The 22,762-nt window shown below is 46.7% G+C and overlaps 2 protein-coding genes across 13 annotated transcripts in view; both read right to left on the bottom strand.

Moving 5' to 3' along the window:
- Nucleotides 1-1,573: 1,573 nt before the first annotated feature.
- Nucleotides 1,574-4,024, bottom strand: RPE (ribulose-5-phosphate-3-epimerase). Of its 2 annotated transcripts, none has more exons than XM_058027551.1 (6): nt 3,896-4,024; nt 3,673-3,752; nt 3,454-3,593; nt 2,760-2,894; nt 2,537-2,623; nt 1,574-2,128 (listed from the first exon to the last, which is right to left on the bottom strand). In XM_058027551.1, the coding sequence occupies exons 3-6, from the start codon at nt 3,589-3,591 to the stop codon at nt 2,006-2,008; spliced, it is 483 nt and encodes a 160-aa protein (XP_057883534.1). In that variant the 5' UTR covers nt 3,592-3,593; nt 3,673-3,752; nt 3,896-4,024; the 3' UTR covers nt 1,574-2,005. The 2 variants fall into 2 exon arrangements, with proteins under 2 accessions (XP_057883534.1, XP_057883533.1); XM_058027550.1 differs by having other exon boundaries at nt 3,885-4,024.
- A 2,446-nt stretch (nt 4,025-6,470) lies between these two features.
- UNC80 (unc-80 homolog, NALCN channel complex subunit) overlaps nt 6,471-22,762 on the bottom strand; it is a 122,877-nt gene continuing 106,585 nt past the window's right edge. For all 11 annotated transcript variants that reach the window (XM_058027906.1, XM_058027900.1, XM_058027903.1 and 8 more), the window contains 8 exons: nt 21,934-22,099; nt 20,612-20,791; nt 19,098-19,236; nt 17,031-17,087; nt 10,724-10,805; nt 10,096-10,207; nt 8,775-8,980; nt 6,471-7,515 (listed from right to left, as the gene is read on the bottom strand). In XM_058027906.1, the coding sequence (XP_057883889.1) occupies nt 7,246-7,515; nt 8,775-8,980; nt 10,096-10,207; nt 10,724-10,805; nt 17,031-17,087; nt 19,098-19,236; nt 20,612-20,791; nt 21,934-22,099 (1,212 nt within the window). In that variant the 3' untranslated portion in view covers nt 6,471-7,245. The remainder of the gene's footprint in view (nt 7,516-8,774; nt 8,981-10,095; nt 10,208-10,723; nt 10,806-17,030; nt 17,088-19,097; nt 19,237-20,611; nt 20,792-21,933; nt 22,100-22,762) is intronic.

Raw genomic sequence — 22,762 nt, forward strand, 5'->3', positions numbered from 1 at the left:
TAACTCATCACTCTGATTTCTTGGACATGGTCACTAACACATTTAACCTCAGATGTGTAAAAGCTGTTTCAGCAGGAGTCACCTGCATAAACCCACTTGAGTGTATTCAGACAGTAGCAATTAAGTAATTGTACTTTGTGAGTGTAGCATCTCTTCCACATGGCTCCTAACCCAAGAGTCAATGCATCCTTACCATCCTTAAAACAATTACAAAATGGCTACAACCTACGAACAGAAGCCATGTCATCAATTAACTAGCACAACTTGGATGTCACCTCCAAATTAATTAGGAAAAAAGCAGAAATAGTTTGATTATCCTTCCAATGCAGCTTACACTCAACTGCAGGAGGTTACTACACTACAGCTGTTGTCCTACTGCTTTCAACAGCATGAAAAGCCACTCCCCATCCTGAACTAGCATTTTCATTTCAGCTGGTGCCTGTTCAGCCTGCCTTTATCTACCAGAGCCATGACTGTTTGTCCATGCATACACTAAACTCCACACTGGTTCTTTCCAGAAGCATGGATAAGCTGCTCTAACAGCCCTTGGGACTACAGCCTTCATGGCCAAGCTTGCTTTTGGCAAACCTCTTCTGAAATATCTCTCAGTACAGCAGGTCCACACAACTCCATTTTTCTTGTGCTAGTCCCCAAATGGGGCTGCAGGTGGAAACAGGAAGCAACGTTTGTTCACCTAAACCACAATTAACCACCCAGAAAAAACGTGGCAGTTCAGCAATTTGAGGTGCTTGTCTAGAGTATCTGAACTGGCCCTAGCTCATGCTGCTCACCAAGTGCCCCTTGCTGCCAGGTGACACCTGCCCAGTGCTGCTGCAAAGAGAACAGAGCTGACTCTGGCCCTGTGGGAGCTGCTGAGCCTCCTGCCTGGCCCCCAAGGCAGCAGACTGTCTGCAACCCTTCTGTCATTGCAACCTAAAGAGAAAAATGCCACACAGAATACCATGGAATATTTAAGAGGCAACAATGCTAATTAGAGCCATGGGACACTGCTTAAAAATGGCCAGCTCAGTCTTCCTCCAGTGCACTGTAACTCACCTTTCATGTGCCCAAGCAGGCCAGGCCTGTGCACACAGCAAACTGAAGGACTGATGATTGGTTCCACAAGCTGTTCTACAGACCCATCTCCAGGCATTTCAATCTACACATCTCTTCAGCAGCTACCCTTCCTCTATATTACCATCTTAATCCTTTACCTGGACACATGTACAAACCAAGGAGATTGTGCAGCAAGAAAAAGCTTGTTACTTACCTGAAGAGTATTAGAGCAACATTCTCCTGAGGAATCCCATCACTTGCAGCAATTTCAGACACAGCTGTCCTAACTGGCTATTTGAAAGGTAACTGAGAAGATACTCCCCACTTTGTGATCTGGTAAAGATGCTGCACTGACTTACCTGATGCTGGATTTCTACAAGCCAAGTACTTCCAGTGCAATAGAGGCAAAGGACAGGAACATTTCTACCATCACTGAGATTTCTTCACCTCTCTTAAGCTGCCTTTTTCCTAAACTTACTCCTAAACCCACTTATTTATGAGAGTCAGCTTCAAGAACTTAACACATCAAGGAAGGGGTGTTTAATGCAGTAGTGGAAAAAGTTTTGTAGGAATGCACAGATCAAATGACAAAAATACAGACAGCAGAAGGCAGTTTGATTAAAGAGTCTTCCACAAGAGATTCTTGTGGCGATGCTACACTCTTCTAGCAAGCAACAAACTGACTGTAGTTCAATCCAGTCAGCATTAGAGGTTGTGCCACAAAATTAGCCTCCACAAAATCAAGAGACAGGTTCAAACCATTGCATTTCCAACCCTGAAAGACAGCCAGAACATTTCCCACTGCTGCTTGCTTCACTGCAGTGAAGGAATGCTTCCTCTGTTCAGCAGCAAGAAGTTTCTGCAGTTGGTGTCCATCCAGCCCCTGCTTGTGCACGAGAAAAGGGCTCTCCTGCACGGCCAGAGCTTCTGGAACACGCCTGGGGAGGTCTCATCGGTCCAGGCTGCGCTTCTGGGCTGCCTCTGAGCACACGTTCCTGAGCAGGTTGATCACAGACCTGGGGTCTGCGCTCTTCATGATGGCACTGCCAGACACAATCATGTTGGCTCCTGCCTGGGGGACAGCAAACACTGCTCAGCCACATGGAACACAGCCTACAGCCTGCCTGGAGAGCACTGGACATGGGAATTCTGGCTGCTGTGCAAACGGGCGGGACACAGGGGACACAGCCCTAACTGCAACCCCAAATCAAGTTCAGAAAACACAGCTGAAACCCCCAAATATATAATTTCTTCATCACACTGCTCCTATTTACAGCAACATAAAAGAAACAAACTCCTTTAGCTTATGGGAGCCTTCAACAGCCACTATTTTAAAACAGGCACAAAATTAGACCTCAAAAAGATTTTGATATTAAATGTGTTTTACAGTTCCCTCTGGAAACTAAAAAATTCTAAGCTTTATTTTCTGGGAGTTGATAAGTCTGTAAGCACAGTGACTGAGAATGCTGCAACCTCTTACCTCTGCACACTTATGGATGGTGTCAGGCCCCACTCCTCCATCCACTTCTATATCCAAGGAGGGAAACTGTGTCCTGAGCCACTGAACCTGAGAAAAAAATAAAAGGCTGAGCACTGAGCTGCCATCCTACAGCTTCTCATATATCTAGAAAAAATTTATCAACTTCACTACTCATTTAATTAGCTTTCAGCTCAATAAATAATGAAAGAGAAACACAGTTTACCTTTGGCATCATGTCTTCCATAAATTTCTGTCCTCCAAACCCAGGTTCTACTGTCATCACCAAAGCCATGTCAATCTGATTGGCCCAAGGTGCCAAGTGTTCAACCGTAGTGCCAGGCTTGATGGCCAAGCCAACCTGCAGGAAAGGAAGCCAAATCCAAGTGCACATCAGGGCAAGACTGGCCTGAGCTCAGTACAGATTCCTAGGAAGTAGTTACACAACTGTATAATGGCAGGAAGAACATGCTTCTTTCTTTAAAAATTCCAAATTTTCTTCACTCAAATTAAAGACTGACTTCATCCACAGTGTGTGTGGACTGCACATGCCAATCCTAGACCACCTGAAGTGGCAACAATGAGTTTTCCATAAAACCACAGAATCAAAATATCTTGAGTTGGAAGGAACCTACAAGCTCATCGAGGCCAACTCCTGGCCCTGCACAGACATCCCACCAATCTCACCCTGTGACTCAGAGCCTTGTTTAAACACTCCTGGAGCTCTGGCAGCCTTGGGGCTGTGACCATTCCCTGGGGAGCCTGTCCAGTACCCGAGCACCCTCTGGGTAAAAACCTTTTCCTGCTATCCAGCCCAAACCTCCCCTGATACAGCTGCAGGCTCCCTCACTACTCACCGCAGAGAACCTGCCAGCCAGGCAGCTGTTAGTTAAGCACAGTGTAGTGTGTACTCCGCTCACCTTCATGCCATTCTCCCGAATGTCCTTTATCAGTGCCCCGGGATTGTCGGTCGCTTCTAGATGGAAGGTGTACTGGTTTGCACCAGCCACTGCCATGGGCTTCACCCACTGCTCTGGCGCGGCCACCATCATGTGCATGTCTGGAAGAGGAGAGCGAGCGGGCAGCGGGGCCGGCTCCGGCCGCCGGAGGGGCAGCGCCCCGCAGCCCCCGGCCCTTACCGAAGAAGGGCTCCTGGCCCAGCCGCTTGCGCAGGCTTTCCACGACGGGGTGGCCGAAGGTGATGTTCGGGACGAAGTGTCTTGGGGCCGAAGAGAGAGACGCGCCCGCCCACAGGTTACCCGGTGCGGCCGGGAGGAGCGGGCCGGGCTGTTCCGCCCGCTCCCCGCGCCCCCGGCCCGGCCCGGCCGCTCCCGCCCGTCCCCGGCGTTACCCGTCCATTACATCCAGGTGCAGGTAGTCGGCCCCGCAGTCCAGCATGCGGCTGCACTCGGCGCCCAGCGCCGCCAGGTCGCTGTTGAGGATGGAGGGACCGATCCGACACCCCGACGCCATCGCTGCGGCCGCGGCTGCTGCCGGGACGGAGGGCGGGACGGAGGGCGGGCCGGGGGAGGGCGGGGGCGGTGCCGCCGCCATCTTGGGGCCGCGTTCCGCCCTCACGGCCGCGCTGACGCTGCACGGGCCGCGCCCTCGGACCGAAACCGGCGGAAATTACAATAATAGTAATAATAGTAGTAATAACCCTGGTGTAGGTGATTTTAAATTCCCAAGTAGGTGTATTTTCCCCCCCACCGAAAGCCCCACGCCGGGCCTGGAGCAGATGGGTAAACATTAACAAGCGCTGCCGGTATCCCGGAAGAAAACCGCGCATGGAAACCCTTCGGAGCGCCAGACACCGACCGTGTTACGCAAGAACAACAGAACTCTGTCCTTTGCCGTCGTTCCTTTGTATTTAATCCTCGGGACAACGTTTGCATAAAATGCTGAGGCAACGGGAGCGACTGACACGTGGACAAGACAGGCACGGCCGGACATGGCTGAACACGACATGCGCTTAAGGCGGCTAGCACTATGTAAAGCAGCATCGTTTGTCTCCACAGCAGAAATAACACCGAGTTTGGTACAGAGAGACTGCAGGACAGCACAAACCAGCTAAAGAACTTGGTATGCCACTCAGCGGGACGGCATTAAATGCACTGGTACGACAGTAAAATGCGTGGGAAGGCAGGCTGACGGGCTGGCCTGTCTGTGCCATCTCTCAGCAATCATCCCACAAAACCAAAGCCAGCTGCACAGCCACCTGGATAAAATTAAACTGCAGATTACATCATTTAGAAGTTGCATTGATTTCTAGTAGGGTAGACATTAAAAAGAGGCATTTTAGTCCTTGCTATGGCTTACTACTGTGGATTCACCTGTGACAGTGGAAACTCGAACGTTATATACACGGAATGAAATGAAGTAAATCACAGTTATTTTGTCATCTCTAGAGCAGAGTACAGTGGGAAGGCCTCTACTTTTCATCAAGGAGGATGCTTCCTCCTTTTCTGCAGAAAAGGTCACTCTCTAAAGTGCACTATGAATTCTGTGTGTTGTGTCCCAGCCATTCACACTCAGCTCCTGTCTGAAGCTTTCCTCCCCCCAGGCTGCCAGTGACCAAGCCTACCTGGGGACTTGGAAGCAAAGCTGTGGGGTCTTTCTCTCATTTGTGCGTCAGTGTTAATAATAACACTCAACATCTGGAATTCAGCAATTCTTGGAGTGACCTCTGAGCTGGGAGCTAATCTAAAGCAGCATCCTACAGGTAGCTGGCACAGGCTCCAGTGCACTGAGGAGATAAAAGCAGTACAGCATGTTTTGATCAGCAGAGGAAACAGTTTGTTATCCACGACATCCGCTGGGACATGGTCACCTCTCTTCCAACACCAAGAACCCTTTGGAGTTGCATTAGACCACCACCTGTACATTATATAGCCCCATATATGTGGGGGATAGAGGTGGTGAACTATAAAAATAATTGGGTTTTTCCAGCCCTGCTGCTCCCAAGACATGCTGAGATTCTCCTCCTCTCACCAGCAGAGCATGCTCAGCCCCTGGGACAAAAATGGCTTTTGCTCTCTTCAGAGGTTTAATGTGAGTGAGTTCCCTGCCCAGAGTGGTGTGCACAGCTCCTGTCAAATGTGAGCACTTGGCAGATGCCAGGCAGCACAGCCTGAGGCTCCGTGGGCTGCACAGGCTGACACCTCTGCCAGCTGTGTGGGTAATGGTGCCAGCCCCAGGAAAAGCTGTGTGCTGCACTAGAGCAGCAAGGCAGCTCTCAGGAGGGCAGAACTTCCACAGCCACTGCAGAGCCCAGGAGGAGAGCTGAAGTCCTGTCTGTGGAGATGGCTACAAGGATACCAATTCCCTCCTTAGTAAGGCTGGTTTATCATGTGTGTGTCCAAATTGCAGGCCCTCAGGAGCCAAAGTGGTAATGAGCACGTTTTAGATACTCTCAGGATGATCCCAAACATTTTCCTCTGCACAATAGTGACGTGATTATAAACTCCACTTAGTCTAACATGAGCCAAAAAAGGCAGTGTATGATTCCCAAGGGTCTCTTTGGACATTGCTGATGATTTCATGGTTGGCTTCACAGCTATTTTGCAGTTTGCCTGTCAGCAGCTAATGGCTAAATTCACATTTCAGTGTAATTCCATGATGCTGCAGAAAAACCCTTTAACTCAGGGATCTCCACCTTACACACATTTATCCAATACTTGCAGCCATGAAACGTTACATACATAAAATGGAACCTTTTAAAATACAATCTCAGCATGCCAAAAATAGATTCTTTCATCAAGTTTCTGCCCTGCAATATCCATCTTTTGTTTACAATGTACATATATATTTATATATATATATAGTAACATGAAAATACCATCTATAAATATTTACTTTAAATCCCTCTACATACATCCAACAGCATCAGGGGAGCAGTTGCCTGGGGCCAGAAGATCCACACATTCCAGATGCAGACTTTTAAAAGTCTGGAGATGAACAGCTCAGTACATTAAAGCAGGACAGTGTGGGTCATTTATGCCACCTGCAGACCACTCAGCCCCTGCCCATCTGTGTCTGTGGACAGCACATGCATTCCTGCTTACACTATATACTGTATTTAGTTTTTACAGAGCAAATATTTTTGTAGCACAAGGGCAATATTTTACAGAGTGGGATGGAACTAACAGACAAAAGTAAACTCAACTAAAGTCTGCAGTGGCAAAAAAAAAAAAAATTAATTGTTTTATGGTGCTTATTGTTGCTCTGCATGTTAGAAACAATGGTCCCAGGCTTGAGATAATCAAGCATTAGATTGGTACTTTCTGTCACTGTTTTCAAGGTGTAGGAGCCTTGGATTCAGCTGCTGTGTAGCCCTGCTCTCAAAAACACTACAAAAATAAATCTCAGGCACAGTCTCAGAAGAGACTTCTCTGTCTCACACAGTCCAGCAGCCCATTGAGGCTGCTGATCACAGTACATGGCTGGAGATCAGGGCTCCATGGACCACGTTTGCCTACACACCCCTATCCTGAGAATTCTGTACCAATTCTTGGTTCCTGTGGTCCTGCCCTGAACTGAAAACAGATCTCACAAACAGAAATTTGCCAGTCTATAGCAACCAGCTGATAGCTATTTCCTGCTCTTGGACAATAAAGTGCTCTTGTTTTAATTAGTTACTGTTTAGCAGGGAACTCTAAGGAAAGGTGACCACCTCCTTCCTTCCTCCTCCCAGTACTGTACTTCCCCAAGAGTTACACATGAGACTCGTCCAGATCCACATCGGTCTCGCCCAGCTCCACGTGCGTGAAGCTGAAGTGCGTGGCCAGCAGGGGGTTCTCCATGCCGTTGTCCTCGCTGATGTGCAGGACGGTGTCGCCGTGCTGCAGCAGGCTCGTGGTCTCCAGCCCCGCGAAGTCCTCGGTGTCCGAGAGCTGCGGGGGCGGCGTGCTCTGCGCTGTGGCTGGCCGCGACTCCGGGCCCTCCTCCTTCTCCTCCTCCTCCTCAGCACACCGGGCCTCGCTCTGCAGTTGAGGACAGCTGGTGGTCAGCTCAGAGGAAGCAGGAGGGAAAGGGGGACAAAAGCAAACTGAGGTCTATAAAGCATTTTCTCATTCAGATACACATTTTACCATAAAGAACAAGGCACTGCAGATTATAAATCCCTTAACATTATACCTTATAACTATACCAATTTACATCCAAGATCAGAAAGGTTATCTGATTTGAGTCATTAACACTTGCTCATTTAACCTTTTTTAGCATATAGCTTCAAATGGAGAGTGAGTAGTTTACATTAGATATTAGGGGAAAATCCTTTTTACTGGGGAGAGTGAGGCACTGGAAAAGGTTTCCCAGAGAAGCTGTGGCTGCCCCATCCCTGGAAGGGTTCAAGGCCAGGCTGGACAGGCTTGGAGCAACCTGGGATAGTGGAATAGAGTGGGATGAGTCCAAACCATTCTGTGATTCATTCTAGGATTCTGAAGACAGAGATCACTCATTTGTGCATGGCAAAGGACATAACCTCAAAAGACACTGAATATCTGGGTGTATAAAAATGATCTCAGTGTCACTGATGTGTTGAAGGGATGACTGGGATTGTCCCTGCACCATGCTCAGAACCAACACAGAAAAATGCTGGACAAGCAATTTCTTTTGCAATGTGGTGCTTAAACAGTCCTGAGGCTTTGATGGATTCCCTCCTTAAGGGGGCATCTCTCAGGGAGCAAGCTGTGAAAACCTGTTGAGGACAGCTTGCCTTGGTGACTGGGTCCACAAGGACACTGTATGTGATGGGAAGACAGAAAGGGAAAATGCAGAAAATACATTTTCAAATTTAGACTTGTTACATAGACCTGGAAGGGAAAGGCTTTACAGAAGCAGGGGCTTGACAGCAAACAGCCTAAAAAACAGCCAGACAGGAGAGTTTGCTGTGTTTACCCTCCTGCCAGCTTTCACCACAGTGCTGTAATACATCTGGCACTTCCCCGTGCCTGGGACAGAGCACAGGAGGGACACAGGCTGCAGACCCAGCAGTGACACTGCCTGGCTGTGCAGGGACACAGGCTGCAGACCCAGCAGTGACAGGACACAGGCTGCAGACCCAGCAGTGACACTGCCTGGCTGTGCAGGGACACAGGCTGCAGACCCAGCAGTGACACTGCCTGGCTGTGACAGGACACAGGCTGCAGACCCAGCAGTGACAGGACACAGGCTGCATACCCAGCAGTGACACTGCCTGGCTGTGCAGGGACACAGGCTGCAGACCCAGCAGTGACATTACCTGGCTGTGAAGATCAGCCACGACGATGGCAGGCGAGGAAGGCAGCCCGGGTTTGCCGAGCGGCTCCTGCTGGCCGGCGGCCGGGGGGCTGCTGTGGCTGCAGCCCCGCTGCTGCTGCTGCTGCTGCTGCGCCGGCGGCTCCGCGGGGCAGCTCGGGGGTGCCTCAGGCTGCGCCTCCGTGAACGTCACCGAGCGCTTCTGCTCCGCTGGAGGGTGCAAAGCCAGGAAACTCAGGGTTAAAATTCGGGAAGAAATACACGAGAGAAGAGGAGAGAGAATCCATGGGGGTTTTACAACTAAGACAGGGTTTGTGGTTCCTTCTATCTTTATATAAGCTGTGTAATCTAAAAATCTTTTCTCCTGGGTTTCAATGCAGCCACAGCAATACTCTGGGATCTCCTGAAGTCTAGCCAGCACACCTACCCTTGTCATGGCTTGGTGAGAAAAATACCACCCATAACATCTTTCCATTCCAGAAGACTACACTGAGCTGAATTCCCATGTGATGCCCTCTAATATAAAAGAAAAACTGGCATGCAAAAAGATAGGAGAATCCCCCAAGGTTTTGCTGAAAATCTAAAATAAAAAGTGCAACAGATAGCCCTCATTCCTGCAGACTCAGTCCACTAGCCAGGAATAACAGAAGAGCACTGAGTAAAGATAGCTAAATTAAAAACTTAACAGTAAAATTGATATTCCCATTCCTGTTTTTAATTGTTTTTTGTTAACTTTTATGTTTCAAACATCTCCAGCAGTGGTGTTGCTCCAGCACACTCCTGCTGAAACCCAGCAAGTTCACAAGGAACCTTTGCTCTTCCAGATGTTTCCTCCAGAGCTCACTGATCACTTCAGATGGTACAGAATACAGCCACCTGCTCGGCTTGGCAGTGCTGACTGCTGGAAACACACAGCACAGACTGGAACAGTCCTACATTCATTTCCATGGACAGTCCTTAGAGCTCTGCACTGCTAAGCTTATGATGGGACATGTCCTCCTTTCTACTACTCTCAATACTTCCAAACTTGCACATCTGGAGGTTTTGGATGAGGCATCCTGACTAGAGGAAACCCATCCCCTAAATTCTCCATAACTCTTGGAAACAAGATCATTCATTGCCCATGCCCTGTTTGACCTTGACCTCTAGAGAAACCAAAGTGTTTTGAGGGGTTGGATTTCAAAAAAGGGGATGGATAGGAAAAAGTATAAAGCTGCTGGGACTTCACTTTCATATAAGCTGCTAACAACCTACAATTCCTTAAAGCTCAAAGCACATCATTTTCTGCTTGCCAGTGTGGCTCTGGAAGTGCAGCAGTGCCCTACCACAGGGTTTAGGCTTTGGCTGGATGCTCCGCCTGGTGGTTGAAAGCCGAGCTCCGTGACGGCTCCGAGGCTCCGTCTGAGTCTTCTGACGGGACAGCAGCGGCCGGCGAAGCTGCACATGGGAACAGAGAGTTGGCCTGGTGCGTGGGCACATCCTGCACAGCTTCTCCTCTGAGGGGAGAACATCACTGTCTGTACCTCTCAGGTCCCCTCACTCTACTTTGAGAGTGTTTTAAGGTCTCCTTGGCTCACACATTTCCTTCACGTGGAATGAAGCTTCTGGGCTTTGTGCCTTTTCCGTTTCAACACTGAATGTAATGCAGTGCAGGCTGCATGACCATCATTTAATAATAGTAATAAGAAAACAGCCTGCAGAGGACAAGACTGGGGAATTGCAAACAAAGGGCACCTCCTCTCTTAGGGATTTGCCTGCCTTCACACCTACCATTTTTGCTATGGTCCCTGCTAAGTCAAGGGAGTGCAAAAGTCCCTTGTCAGGTATTGCAAAATTTAGGTGGAGGTGACACATCCCATGCACACCTCATGTCCAAACAGCCCCATACAAGACAAGCCAAACCAAATCCCAGAGCAGGAGAGGAGGTTTGCTCATTACTGCCCATGTTCTCACCTGCCTCAGGCCTCTCTTCCGCCCCAGGGGCTGCTGCAGGAGGAGGTTCTGCTGTCCTGGCTCGCTCTGCACGCTTGCCACCCTGTCAGATGGTGACAGCATTAGGCCAAGCACAGAAGCATGCTGCATAACTAGTAGGTGTCCTGGCAATTGGGACTAAAGTAAATAAATAAACAAGAGATCCACCAACCACTAATGGCACAGTCACTTCAAAGAGCAGCACTATCTTTGAAGGATGGGAGGGGACATGTCTGTTGGGTTGTGGCTTCCGGGGCTTGGGAAGGGGTGGGAGGTGGAGTCATGGTATTCAGGACTTGGCCACGCACAGGTAGCATCCAAATACAAATAACTGCAGGTTTCAGTTTTCAGTCATTGATTGATGCATCCCACTGAGCAGCACTCACTTCTCTGCATCCTTTGCCACATCAGTGAAGGCAGGACCATCAGCTTCCTAGCTCAAAAGCCTTCTTGTCTGCTTTTCCTTTATTCAAGGACAATGTTGTAACAGCTATTTTTTTTCCTTCCCAAACAACATTCTGTGGCCTCATCACAATTTTGTCATCTGGTTTTAATTTCAATTTAAGTCAACAAACAAAAAACAAACGCAAAGTGACAAAGGATCCATTCACATAATGGATGCATGAGTTATGTGAACAAGGCCCCCACACTCAACACTTGCAGCCTCAAGTCTTTTTGTGACTAACAAACAAGAGAGACAAGTAAACAAAAATTAGATAGATCAATAGATCGATAGATAGACACAGCTTTTTGATCTGAAAACCTGCAGTAGAAGAAACTTTAGCAATAAAACATACTGAGCTATGTACCATCTCAGACTGCCATCCAACTGACCATCCAACCTACTTCATATAAAAATCCCAGCCTCCCCTCATTTTTATCAAAGTACTGTATGCTTCCAAACACTGGGCATTTAGCAGTCACAAAACACTTTAGCTGAGACACTTATGACTACATTAGTCACTAAGAATTATGACAGACTTGTTTGAACTCAGGCAGCTGCTTTTTTTAAGCCAGACTGGAATCCACTGAGCAACGTGTCCTATCTAAGCAACTTCCAGCTATAGTTGGTATGCACAGTGTTCAAGACTCAGTGTTGCAATCCATTTTGTCTTTGGCTTGCATCAATCTAAAGGAAAACAACATTATTTTCTCTAGATACTTCCCTTGGATCTGCCTGGAGTTTGTCAGTACCACTAACATGGTCAGACTAATCAACTGACCGTGCAGGGGTGCAGGAAGAAGACAAACCTAGGGACATGGTCAGACAAGACATGGAGGATGGCTTAAAAAGCTTTGTCTTCTGAGAACCTCATTCTTCAGTTTGGCAGAAGTTACTGATTGTCCTTAGAAGGTTTGGCAGAACAGAACATGGAGGGTTTCCTGCTCTGCTTTGGGGCTGTTGGGGTTTAGGATTTTCCCTTTTCTCTCTCTCATGGAATTTTGTCCCATCTGTCACTAAGAAACCGTAACAACCGACACTTAGGAGAGACAAGAGAAGTTTCCATGGGAAGGGTGCAGCTGGCCACTCTCCTAACTGAGGGGTTTCTCTTGGAGGGGCAGAGATACCACAAGAATTTTTTGCTTAAAAGCCCCTTAATTTCAAAGTTATAATAATTCAGAGGGAAGTGGGTCATATTTTCCATTCCAAGGGAGGTTCCTATCCTCCTTGGCAGACACTTGTTTCTCAAACCAAGATGAGGCAAAGTCTGGTTACCTGATCTGAAAGCTTTATTCCTTCCTCCTTTTCATTTAAACTAAAGCCAGACTTTGCAATCAACCACGTCCATGTGTTTATCACTTCTACAGGGGAGACAGTGGGTAACTTCGAGGAGAGAGACATCTTGGGACCCTGAATCTGTTTATCTTTTGATTGACAGACTACAGCCTGATAATCCTAATCCTGGGCATGCCCTCAGCAATCTCACCACAGCTGCTCTGCCTTGGAAAAAGAGGAAAAGCTTCAGCAAGCTCAAAGCCAAAAAACTCTCAGACACATTTGAGTCCTTTTCTTCCTTAGGTATTCCCAATGAAACCACCAGTCCCTGGAACATATATCCCAGCTTTTCCATAGCAGCTTAACATAGCAAGCATCCTGAACACCACACAAACACCTGCCTAGGGATAAGCAGAGCCCTTAGAGCAGAGCCCTTCCTCCTATTAGCAGGAACATGTTTTTGACTCAGACAGTGACTGCAGCACATATGACTGCTAAGGCCAAAAGCATCACATCATTCCTTATTAAAGCAGACACTGCACTTAAATTAGTCTTTATATTTGTGATCCAGACTACTTGAAATTGCTTGGTGAATTTCCTTAATCTTCTGTCCCTAGGATTACATAAAAACTTACTCTTCTGAATTTCTACAAGTGTTTTATGGTTTTTGCCACTATGTGAGTGAAGTAGGAATTAGCTGGGGAAGTTCTTGAAAAAAAAAAATGTCTGCTGGACTAGCTTTGAGAATACTGTTAGAATTTCTGATGAAGGAACTCTTAGGCTGTGAGAAAGGAGACCTGTCTGTAGCAGAAAGACTGCAACTATATTCAGTACAAAACCATTTACAGTGCTGAAACAAACTCACTTCACATGTGATATGAAAACACTTGAAAAAGCCTTAGATAACAGGTAAACATGGACTGTGTGGGGGCACAGAGGCTACACACGAGATAAAAACTATTCCCATGCACTGGAGACAAAAAACAGGCAAGCAAAAAAAAGCTGGACTTCGTGTCTTCCTGCTGGAGTCTGGGATTTTCAGCATAAATGTTATAAACATAAGTGAAATGAGTGAAGTGAGCTGGTGGATGGTTACTTCCAGTACTGAATCATTACACAAATTGGAATAATCTGGGATGCTCTCACAAGCTAAAATTGCAGATACCTCTTGCAGGGAAATGCTGGACCTGAGAGCAGCTGAGTTTTGCAGAGCTGCCTGTGCACAACACATCCTGCTGGGGCTTTTTGCTCTCTGTACCCACATTTTGAAGAAGGAAAGAGAGAGAGAGAATGCTAGAGATCACAAATTTCAGATGAGTGACTGAATTTTCAGCTATAAGCTTTCTCTTCATGAGGGTTTGTGGGGGTTTCTTTTCACCTCAAAGAACAGAACTACCCACCTTGTTTCTGTGAGAAGGAGCATGGCAGCAGAGGGTTGGCTCTGTGCAGCCTGCCCTCCCCTCATTTTCTGTCTCTCCTTGTTTACCAGACCTGACCAGGAATACACTGTTCACATGACAGCCCGTGGGACCCAACCAAGGAACAAAACTTGAACCAAATCCAGTCCCTTTTCAGCTGGCTGTATATTTTCCCCCCACCCATGGCAATGCAATCTGTAAGTATAGTTTTTCTAAAGGACATAAGCCGGATTTATTTGGGAATAAGAAACAAGATTTTTTTTCCTGCTCAACACGCAGATGCTCTGTCATTCTCTGAGTATCTCTGTCAGGGGTTTATTTGCACACTAATGTTACTCCCATCATATAGGGCAGAGGTGAGCCAAAGATCAAACCAACCCAAGGTTATGGATGCATCTTGCCAGCCCTACAAGGAGTGACACACAGCGGGGGCCAAAACAAACTTTGTCAGGCTGGCAAGTAAAAGAAGTGATGCTCAGGAATTAAAAGAAAACATAACCATGCAGGCAAAAAAAAAGCCAAAAAACAAAACAAAAAAAATCCCCACCCAACAACCAACCAATAAGAAACCAAACCAAACAAAAACAAACAAACAAACCAAACAAAGGAAGCAATGAGTTTCAATGTCTATTAAAGAGATGTACATGCTTGCCACACCATCACAGTAGAGCACACACTCTTTGTGTCCCTAGACATATGAATGAGAGGGTTATTGGACAAAGGCAGTGGAGAATGGGTTAAATATATTTCCAGACACATCCCAGCCCAGTTAGCGTTAAATGTGCTGCTGAAACTGCCCTGGCAATGTGGATTCAATCTGATTTTTCCTGTTAGGAGCCATTGAGTTAGGATAGGCACAAACATTAGAGAGAAATGTGTTTGTGCAACAGATTTCCATTACAGTGGCTTCACCTTCTTCCTTTCTGATTTGGGCAAATGTCCTGTCCTCTCAGATTATAACCACAACAGATCAGGATGCTCCTCAGACCTGTATCCCAAGCTGGCTGAGCACTTCAGTGCTCTCCCCTTCCTGCCTTCCCTGCTTTTCTCCAAGGCTGTGTCTAATTTCTATAGAACAACAGGAAACAGACTTTATTACTTTAGTATTTGTCACAATTTGCATAATTTATTTAAGGCTCCTACCTTCTATAAGGGTCTAGTCCCTAGTAAATATTGTTTATTTCTTTATCTCAGTTGTTTCTTTATCTCAGACTAAACAACTTATGAATTTAGGTGATCCTAAAAAGTTACCTCAGAAAAACTCAAGCTTGCTTTATTCAGAACTAATATTCTTGATTGTAAAAACAAATTAACTCTGCCCTATAATCCCCACAGCAGAATAAGCTTCTGCAACATCTGCTTTATTACTGCTGTCCTTTGGAGGAGGAATCCAATTTTCACATTTAACAATGCAGTTGGAACATCTTTTCCTCCTCACAGAGATCTAACCTAATCTTTTCAGACATATTTGCAGTGTCTTCATTCCTTCTTAAGGCTCTGCAGTCCTGTTGCCCATCCTGAAGACATTAGTGCCTGCTCCTTGAAAAGGATAATAAACCTCAGCACAGCTGACTCCCAAGTGCATCTGCCCACCCATTTGCTTTAAATCTCTGTACCACAGAGCAGGGTGTCCTGGTCCCCAAAGAAAATTTTTGGGACAGGAATGAGTAGGAACCCACTGTGCAGCTGATTACATTTCAGGGTTCAGAATAAATTGTTGTGTTTGAACACATTTGTTGACTTAGGTGTCTCACAGTACTCAGCCTCACCACTGTAATTAGGAGTGGCTACCCCCTACTTAACAAGATCTAAACATTTCAAAACCAACACTGATGTAACCAAGTATCAGGTCATTATGGCCTTAGCTTAGGTACAGACTTTATCCTCTTCAAAAACTGCAGTGAGATTTTAGTGCTGCTAAAGGGACAACACAGAAGTTCTTTGACTAAGTGATTTCTCTTCACCTCTTTAGCTCAGATGGCCATGCAGGCCATCTTACTATGTCAAAAAAGCAGGTAACAGCACTCCTGCCTCTGCCAAGAAGCTGATGTCTTTTCCTAACCCATCCCAGAGCAGTCTGCCAGAGCAGGGCTCACTCACATAAAGGACACCATGTTGCATGGAATGAGCTCATTGTGGTGACAGCACTGGTGATAAACTCTCCTTTGGTCAGCTCAGGAGAGTGAGCAAACAAACACAGCAGCCTGTCCCCATCCCAAAAAGCCACTACCAACATGGGAACCCAAGCTAATGGAACAGAAACCATTCACACAAACATCTCTCAACATATCCCCAGCTTCCAGTGGTGCAGGAATGAAACAGCAAGTTACCCTCTGTGCTGCCAGTGTACGGGGCCGTGTTCTCCTGGGAGGAAACAGAGATGCTCTTGGGACTACAGCAGCTCTCCAGCCTCAAGAGGATGGGTTGAGAGGCAGGGAGAATGATTTACATGACAGATCTGGGTGTTAAAGGTGCAGCCTTCCCTTCTAAGCTCACTCCTGGCCCATTTGTGTTTGCTCCCCTGTCTGTGGGCAATGAGGAACAGCTAGACCTGAACTCCAGCATTAACAGAGCCATTTCAGATATGTATTTATGGTGTCCACCTGCAAGATTTCTAAGGTGTCATTTGAGAATTGAAAATGCTTTGCAAAATTAATGAGAATTATTGTAAAGCACCCACAAAACACTATATTCCACAGGACTTACCATAATCAGTTTTATCAGTGAATGGTAAAAAACCTCAGATTGGTATGAAGTCTTTTGTGGTGACAGCATTGTGAGATGAATGGAAAAAACAGATGTCTCCATTTTACACAAGCCTTCAGACTAATGGTTCTAACAGGACACAGCTAATGCCTCGTGGGTCATCTTTCTCATGCCCTCCAAGCAATTGTTAAACAAGGGGAAAACCCCAAGGCCAGCCTGCTGCTTCATTCACTACAGCTTTTCCCTTCCCTTTCTCATAGTTATCGGCAATCAAAGCTGAAAACTGAAGGTGGGCTGCTACACCTTTGACTTGCAGGCCTGAATATTGATGAGCCACAAGAGACAGAGATGGAGAGAGTGACAAAAGGTGAGGGGGAAGAGACAGAAGGTTGGGAACAGCTCGTTTCCCAGCACACACACTGACACACAGGTAGTGTTCACACTGTACCTAGAGAGGCTGCCCTCAGTGGCCAGGCTCGGGGAGTCATCGAGGACATTAGGTTCACTGCAGGAAGGGGCAGGGAGATTAAGAATTTAGGGAAAGAAAATGCAAAAAAAGCATGCGCTTGTCTCTGTTTTCAAGGGAAAAAAAATATCAAAGGAATAAAAAAAGGTAAAAAGAGGAGGGTAACATTAACTGGTCTCACACGCTCAACGGCACAAATATGACTCAGAGGAGCTGAAAGAACATCTGGTAACAGCAGCAGTCTGTAGAGAGAGTTCACACTGCATGAAGCCTTCCACATCTCTGCTGAGATTTGGGGAGCTGAGAACTCAACAGGATGTGTTTCTAAAGGAAATAAGGCAGGGAACTGCTTTCAAAGCTATTTTCCTGCAGCATTTTGGTTTATTTCAGTTCTATTTACTTTCAGCCTCAGAGAAAGCTTTTTTCCCTTCGCCATGAGCCACAACTTCCTTGAGGGAGGGCTGATCTATCTCCCATGAGCTATAGACCACTCTCCTGTTGGTGCAACTCTAAGGACAAAAATCTGGGAAACAAGGTCTCATAGTGCAGTGAAACTGTAAATAAACAGCTGGCAAGGGTCTTGGCAAAGGGACACAATTCCAATGCAGCCTGGAGGCAGGAGCAGCCTGCTCAGGCCGTAGGAAAAACATGAAAGAAAGAGAAAGAAAGAAAGAAGGAAGGAAGGAAGGAAGGAAAGTAGTCTGCTGGGTTACCAGCAGGAAAGCAGTAATAATATTACTTAGCATTAATTAGCTTACATTTGTGAGGCAGTCTGAAAGCCCAGAGACCATCCATAACTCAAAGGGCAGGATGTTGAGGACTATGATTATGCTTGCTAAGCTGGTCCTTCCCCTACCCAGATGAAAAGTGATTCTCCTGCTATACCATACACTTAAAAAGCAGAGACTGAAGCTCTGTGTTAATTAAAGACTTTTTTTCTCAGCATCACCATGATTTGGGATAGCACAAAGCTCTCAGTCAGCTGTGACTCTTATGAAGTTTATGCATTGAAGATGGCAGTGAAAGATTGAGGAAAATGCAGTCTTGCATATTAATTTTTCAAGGAACAAAGGGACTGAATTAACTGTGTTCAAGAGTCAAAGGAGTTCCTGTAAGTCCTTTTGTGAAAACTCCCAGATAAAATCTGTGTAACTTCTCCCCTGTAAATCACTTCTCCTATCTCTGCTGGTAGGTACCACAACTGTTAATTTTCCTTCATCTATCAAGGTTATTTCTTTAACTCCGAGCAAGAATGGGGAGGGAACAATGTTGTTTGATTTTGCAGGGGTGGTCAAGACATAATGTAGAATATATTTTTTAAAGGGTTCAAAGGAAATAACATAAATTAATACATCCATTGTTAGATATCCTTGGATAACTATGTCACAGACAAATAAAACCATAAACACTGCTTATTTGGAAAAAAAATCATGTTTAAATGCAAAACCTCTCTCCACATCTTCTAAAGATGAACATTTCCCAACAGGCTCTCTCTCACTATTCCATGTCAGGCAGCAATAAGGCAAAGTTATTTGTATCAACAAGTATTTCAGGTTTAAAACAGTATTAAATCCCATCTTTGAACAGAGCATTTAGTTTCTGTGATGAGCTAGTTACTGTTCTTAGGAAGGACAAAGAACACATGGAAGAAAACAAATCAAACTGCCTCTGTCCCTCTTTCCCAGCTTCTCAAGATTCCTTCCTGCACAAACTGGGTATGGCCCCCTGGCTCAATGAATACTCCAAAACCACATTTCCTTTTGCAGTTCAGTGGCAGCAGAGAGAAATAATAATGTAGAGTGTTTCAGAAGCTGTTTAAGAGGAACATTGCTGGGGATGACAGCTTGTTCTTATGGACCCTACACAACACAGATCACCCTGGAAAATCATTATTTCCAACCCTGCACCCTTGGTGCAACACTATTCCTAGATGAATAAATTCAGCATCACTATGCTGGCAGCAATTCCACCACCCCACCTCTCTGATGTACCTGGGCCATTTCTGCTCTGGTTATTAAAATGGGGAAGGTGAAAAGCCCATGTTTTTACCTTTGGCTGGGTAACATGCCCACCTCAGCCTGAGGTGCAGACATGCTGGAGAGATGGCTGGAGAACCGCCTCCTCCCAATGGCACCCATTAGGTATGTTTCCTGTTCACTTACCACACTGGGCATGCTCAGGGAGTCATCTAGAAAGAGAGAAAAAACAGGAAAGGAGAGGAAACAACCACCCCCAAAGCCCACCTGCATCCCAACAGTTGTCAAGAGATAACAGGATGCCAAAGGAGTACCCAGCATTCACTTACCAAGAGCCCAAGCCTGCAAATTGGAAAATTCTATTAGATTTACAGCCACTGTGCAGAAAGACATACTCATAAACCTCTGCAGCACGAAGAACCTGACAAATACAGGGCAGGGTTTATGTATTCTTTAAATGGCTCTCAGGAAAACGTGTTTGCAGAATTCAGCTTCCACTAGGGATTAATTCCTGTGAATTATAAATTGCTTGTTAACATACAGTGTTTCCAGCACAAAGGTTACAACTGGACATTTTCCTGCTGTGAAATAAACTGCTGCTATGATCTAGCAAAGCATTGTGACAAAAAAGCCAAAATACCTGACAGCAAAATGCGGAACTGACACCCTTCAAGGCATGCATTTTAAAATGCAACCAAAAATTTGGATAAATTGACTCAAAAAGATGATACTGCAAGAGAACTATGCAGACAGCTGGACTGCAATCAGGACTGCTTAAAACTTTCAGTACGGTTTCAAATTGTATAAGTATCCAGAAAGAAATTACTTTATTGTGGTTTTTTTGCCACAGAAACCTGTTAATTACAAGTATATTAAACAAAGGGGTGGGTTTGTGCAATTTTCTCTCCTCTTTTTGACCTTTTTTTCCATTCTGATGTACTGAAACATTTTACAGCAGTGTTTATCCATGGCAGGGCTGAGGGAATAATGCCACAGTTCAGACAGGAAGATGGCACTTACCATTCCACACGGTGGCTCAGAATTAATCTGAGGCTGAAACCACATTTTGCCACAGTGAGTAAATATCTGAACCATGTACAAGCAGTAGAGCTCTGGGTGGATTGTACAAAGTCTGGTGGTGATCCCACTTAGTGGTGAATTAGTTTAGTGGCGAAATAAAGTTGGGCTCAACCTGCAAAGTTTCAGGCTAACTGCTCTTTCCCAAAAGGCAATTCCACTGTAACTGCATGGACCTTTCTTTTGAGCCCCCCATTTTCATTCCGTCTGTTTGATGCTTTTGGGGATCCTGCTGGAACAGGATCCCAATGCCTTATCAGCACTGACAATTGCACATCAGGCACTAAAAATCTCCCTGTGCCCTCCCCTTTGCCCTGCCACAGCTCAGAAGGCAACGAAGAGGTATTTTACAGCCCAAACTTCAACACCATGTACCACCTGCTCAACCTCTGCTCCTGTGGCCCTTTCATTCACACTGGCACACGGGGGCAACTGTGCTCCCCTCCCAGACGGCCTCTGGGCACGAAGAAAACATCCTCAGTGCTGGGGGCGTGGTATGTGGCCACGTACTTTCTTCATCCTCCTCGTCGGTGCGGCTGAGCGTGTCCTGCGACGCCTGCTGGGAGGGCTCGCTCTCCTGCTCCCACACCGTGCCCGTGCCCGTGTTGGAGCGCGACATGGTGGCCAGGCTCAGGCGGTAGGCAGACGTGGAGGTGCCCACTGTGCTGACAGATGTCTTCCCTTGGTAAGCTGCGCAAGAGGGGGAAAACCAAACCCGAGTCACCGGTGGAACTGGAGAGCAACAGCAAGGCAAGCGTTCCTGGCATATGGGGAACCTGGAATAGTGGGGCAGGGGGACCTTCTCACCCTCTACAAATTCCTGACAGGAGGGTGGAGCCACAGCACAAGGGGAAATGTTCTGCAGGCTGCACCAGGAGAGGCTCAGGCTGGACAGGAGGAATGTTTTTATGGAAAGGGTTGATAAGCATAAGCATGGGCTGCCCAGGGCAATGGTGGAGTCACCACCCTTGGAGGTGCTCAGGAAATGACTGGACTTGGGACTTGGTGCCATGATCTAGTTGACAAGGTGGTGATCAGGCAAAGGTTGAACTTGGAAAAGACTCAGAGATCTTTTCCAACCTTGATGATTCTGTGATACTGTGACAGGGGTGGCAGAGGTGATAAAGCACTAGCAGCTGCCTTGCTCACCTCACCTTTCCAAAATCTCTGTTTTACTTACGCAGCCTGATTTTCACAACCTGTATTTTACAGATCAGCTTCAACATTTAGAAACAAGGCAAATTATTGCCAAGGAAAAAAGACTGAAGCATTTCCTTTTGAATTTGTTTTCCTAAGAACTAAACGCATAAACCACTTGCCATGTATGAGCAGTGGCTGCCACCTCGTGGCAATAGGGCTGGCTGTCACTGGAGAAAAGTCTCCCCTTGTGCAGAGAGAATTCTGAAGTGCCCCATTAGCTCAGGGATGCTGATCTGAATGTCACAGTCGAGGAAAATCAAAGAGACCAGGAGGAAGGAGGAGGAGGATCTGCTACTGCTGAACAGCCAGAGCTTTCTGCACAAGCAACTTTGGCTTTACAGTGGTGTGGAGGGACTCACTGCACTGGGGCTGGGGCTGCACAAGCCAGCTGAGCCTGGAATGGGAACTCAGATTTGGTGCACAAAAAGGTGCATTTCACAACTAACCTGGACTTCTGTTGGCTGTTCAGTGGCAAGGCTGAGCATAAGCTCCAGGGGCAGGCTGGCAGGGTGTGTGTGGATTGCCCCACTCCTGTGTTAGGCAAAGGCCAGGTCTGCCTCACAACTCCCTGCAGGGGCAGGCAGCTGCTCCAGCCCAGGCTGCTGGCCCCGAGCCGTCCCTGCCTCCCTTACCAGAGCCGCTGTGCACGGCCTCCTTGAGGATCTTGAGCTCGTTGTTGAACTCGGCGATGAGGGAGCTCTTGCAGAGCGGGCGCGGGATGAAGCGCCGCTCCAGCTGGTCCGAGATGTGCTGCCGCGCACTCAGCTCCTCGTGGTTCTCAGCTGGCTGGGCCAGCAGCTGCAAAAGGGCCACCAGTTAGCACTGCAGGGAGATGGTGCCCAGGGAACTGGGACTGGTCTCCAGGCTAGCATGAGCCTGCAGCCAGCAGGCTTTGTAGGCAAGAGGTTTTGATTCCGTCTGTGAGGTTTCCACCTGTCTTTCAGAGGAAGTCTTACATTTGACTGAACAGAGATCAAACCCTCAGTGGCACAGGGTACATGGAGGGCTCCCTTATGCTAAGCTCACAATCCTATCCAATTCTTCCTCCGTGACAATTTAGTCTGCCTGAGAGACAAGCTAGGCTAAATAGAGTACCATGTGCTAGTCTACCTGGTAACTGGCAAGGAGCTGTGATTAACTCAAACCCCAGATGCCCTGTCACAGACATGCTTTATGAAAAATTCTTTCCTTAGGATTTTTCCTCCTCAGAAGCTGAGAGGCCTCAGGAACAAAACATAAACTATGATTATCTGCTGCTGTGGAATGCAACAGGAAGATCTGTGATTGGTCTCATGTGGTTGTTTCTAATTAATGGCCAATCACAGTCCAGCTGTGTCTCTCTCTGGTGAGACACAGGATTTTGTTATCATTCTTCTTCTGCTTTCCTTGCTAGCCTTCTGATGAAATCCTTTCTTCTATTCTTTTAGTATAGTTTTAATATAATTTATATAATAAAATAAT

Source organism: Melospiza georgiana, chromosome 7 (genome assembly GCF_028018845.1).
Source record: "Melospiza georgiana isolate bMelGeo1 chromosome 7, bMelGeo1.pri, whole genome shotgun sequence".
Classification (NCBI taxonomy): domain Eukaryota; kingdom Metazoa; phylum Chordata; class Aves; order Passeriformes; family Passerellidae; genus Melospiza; species Melospiza georgiana.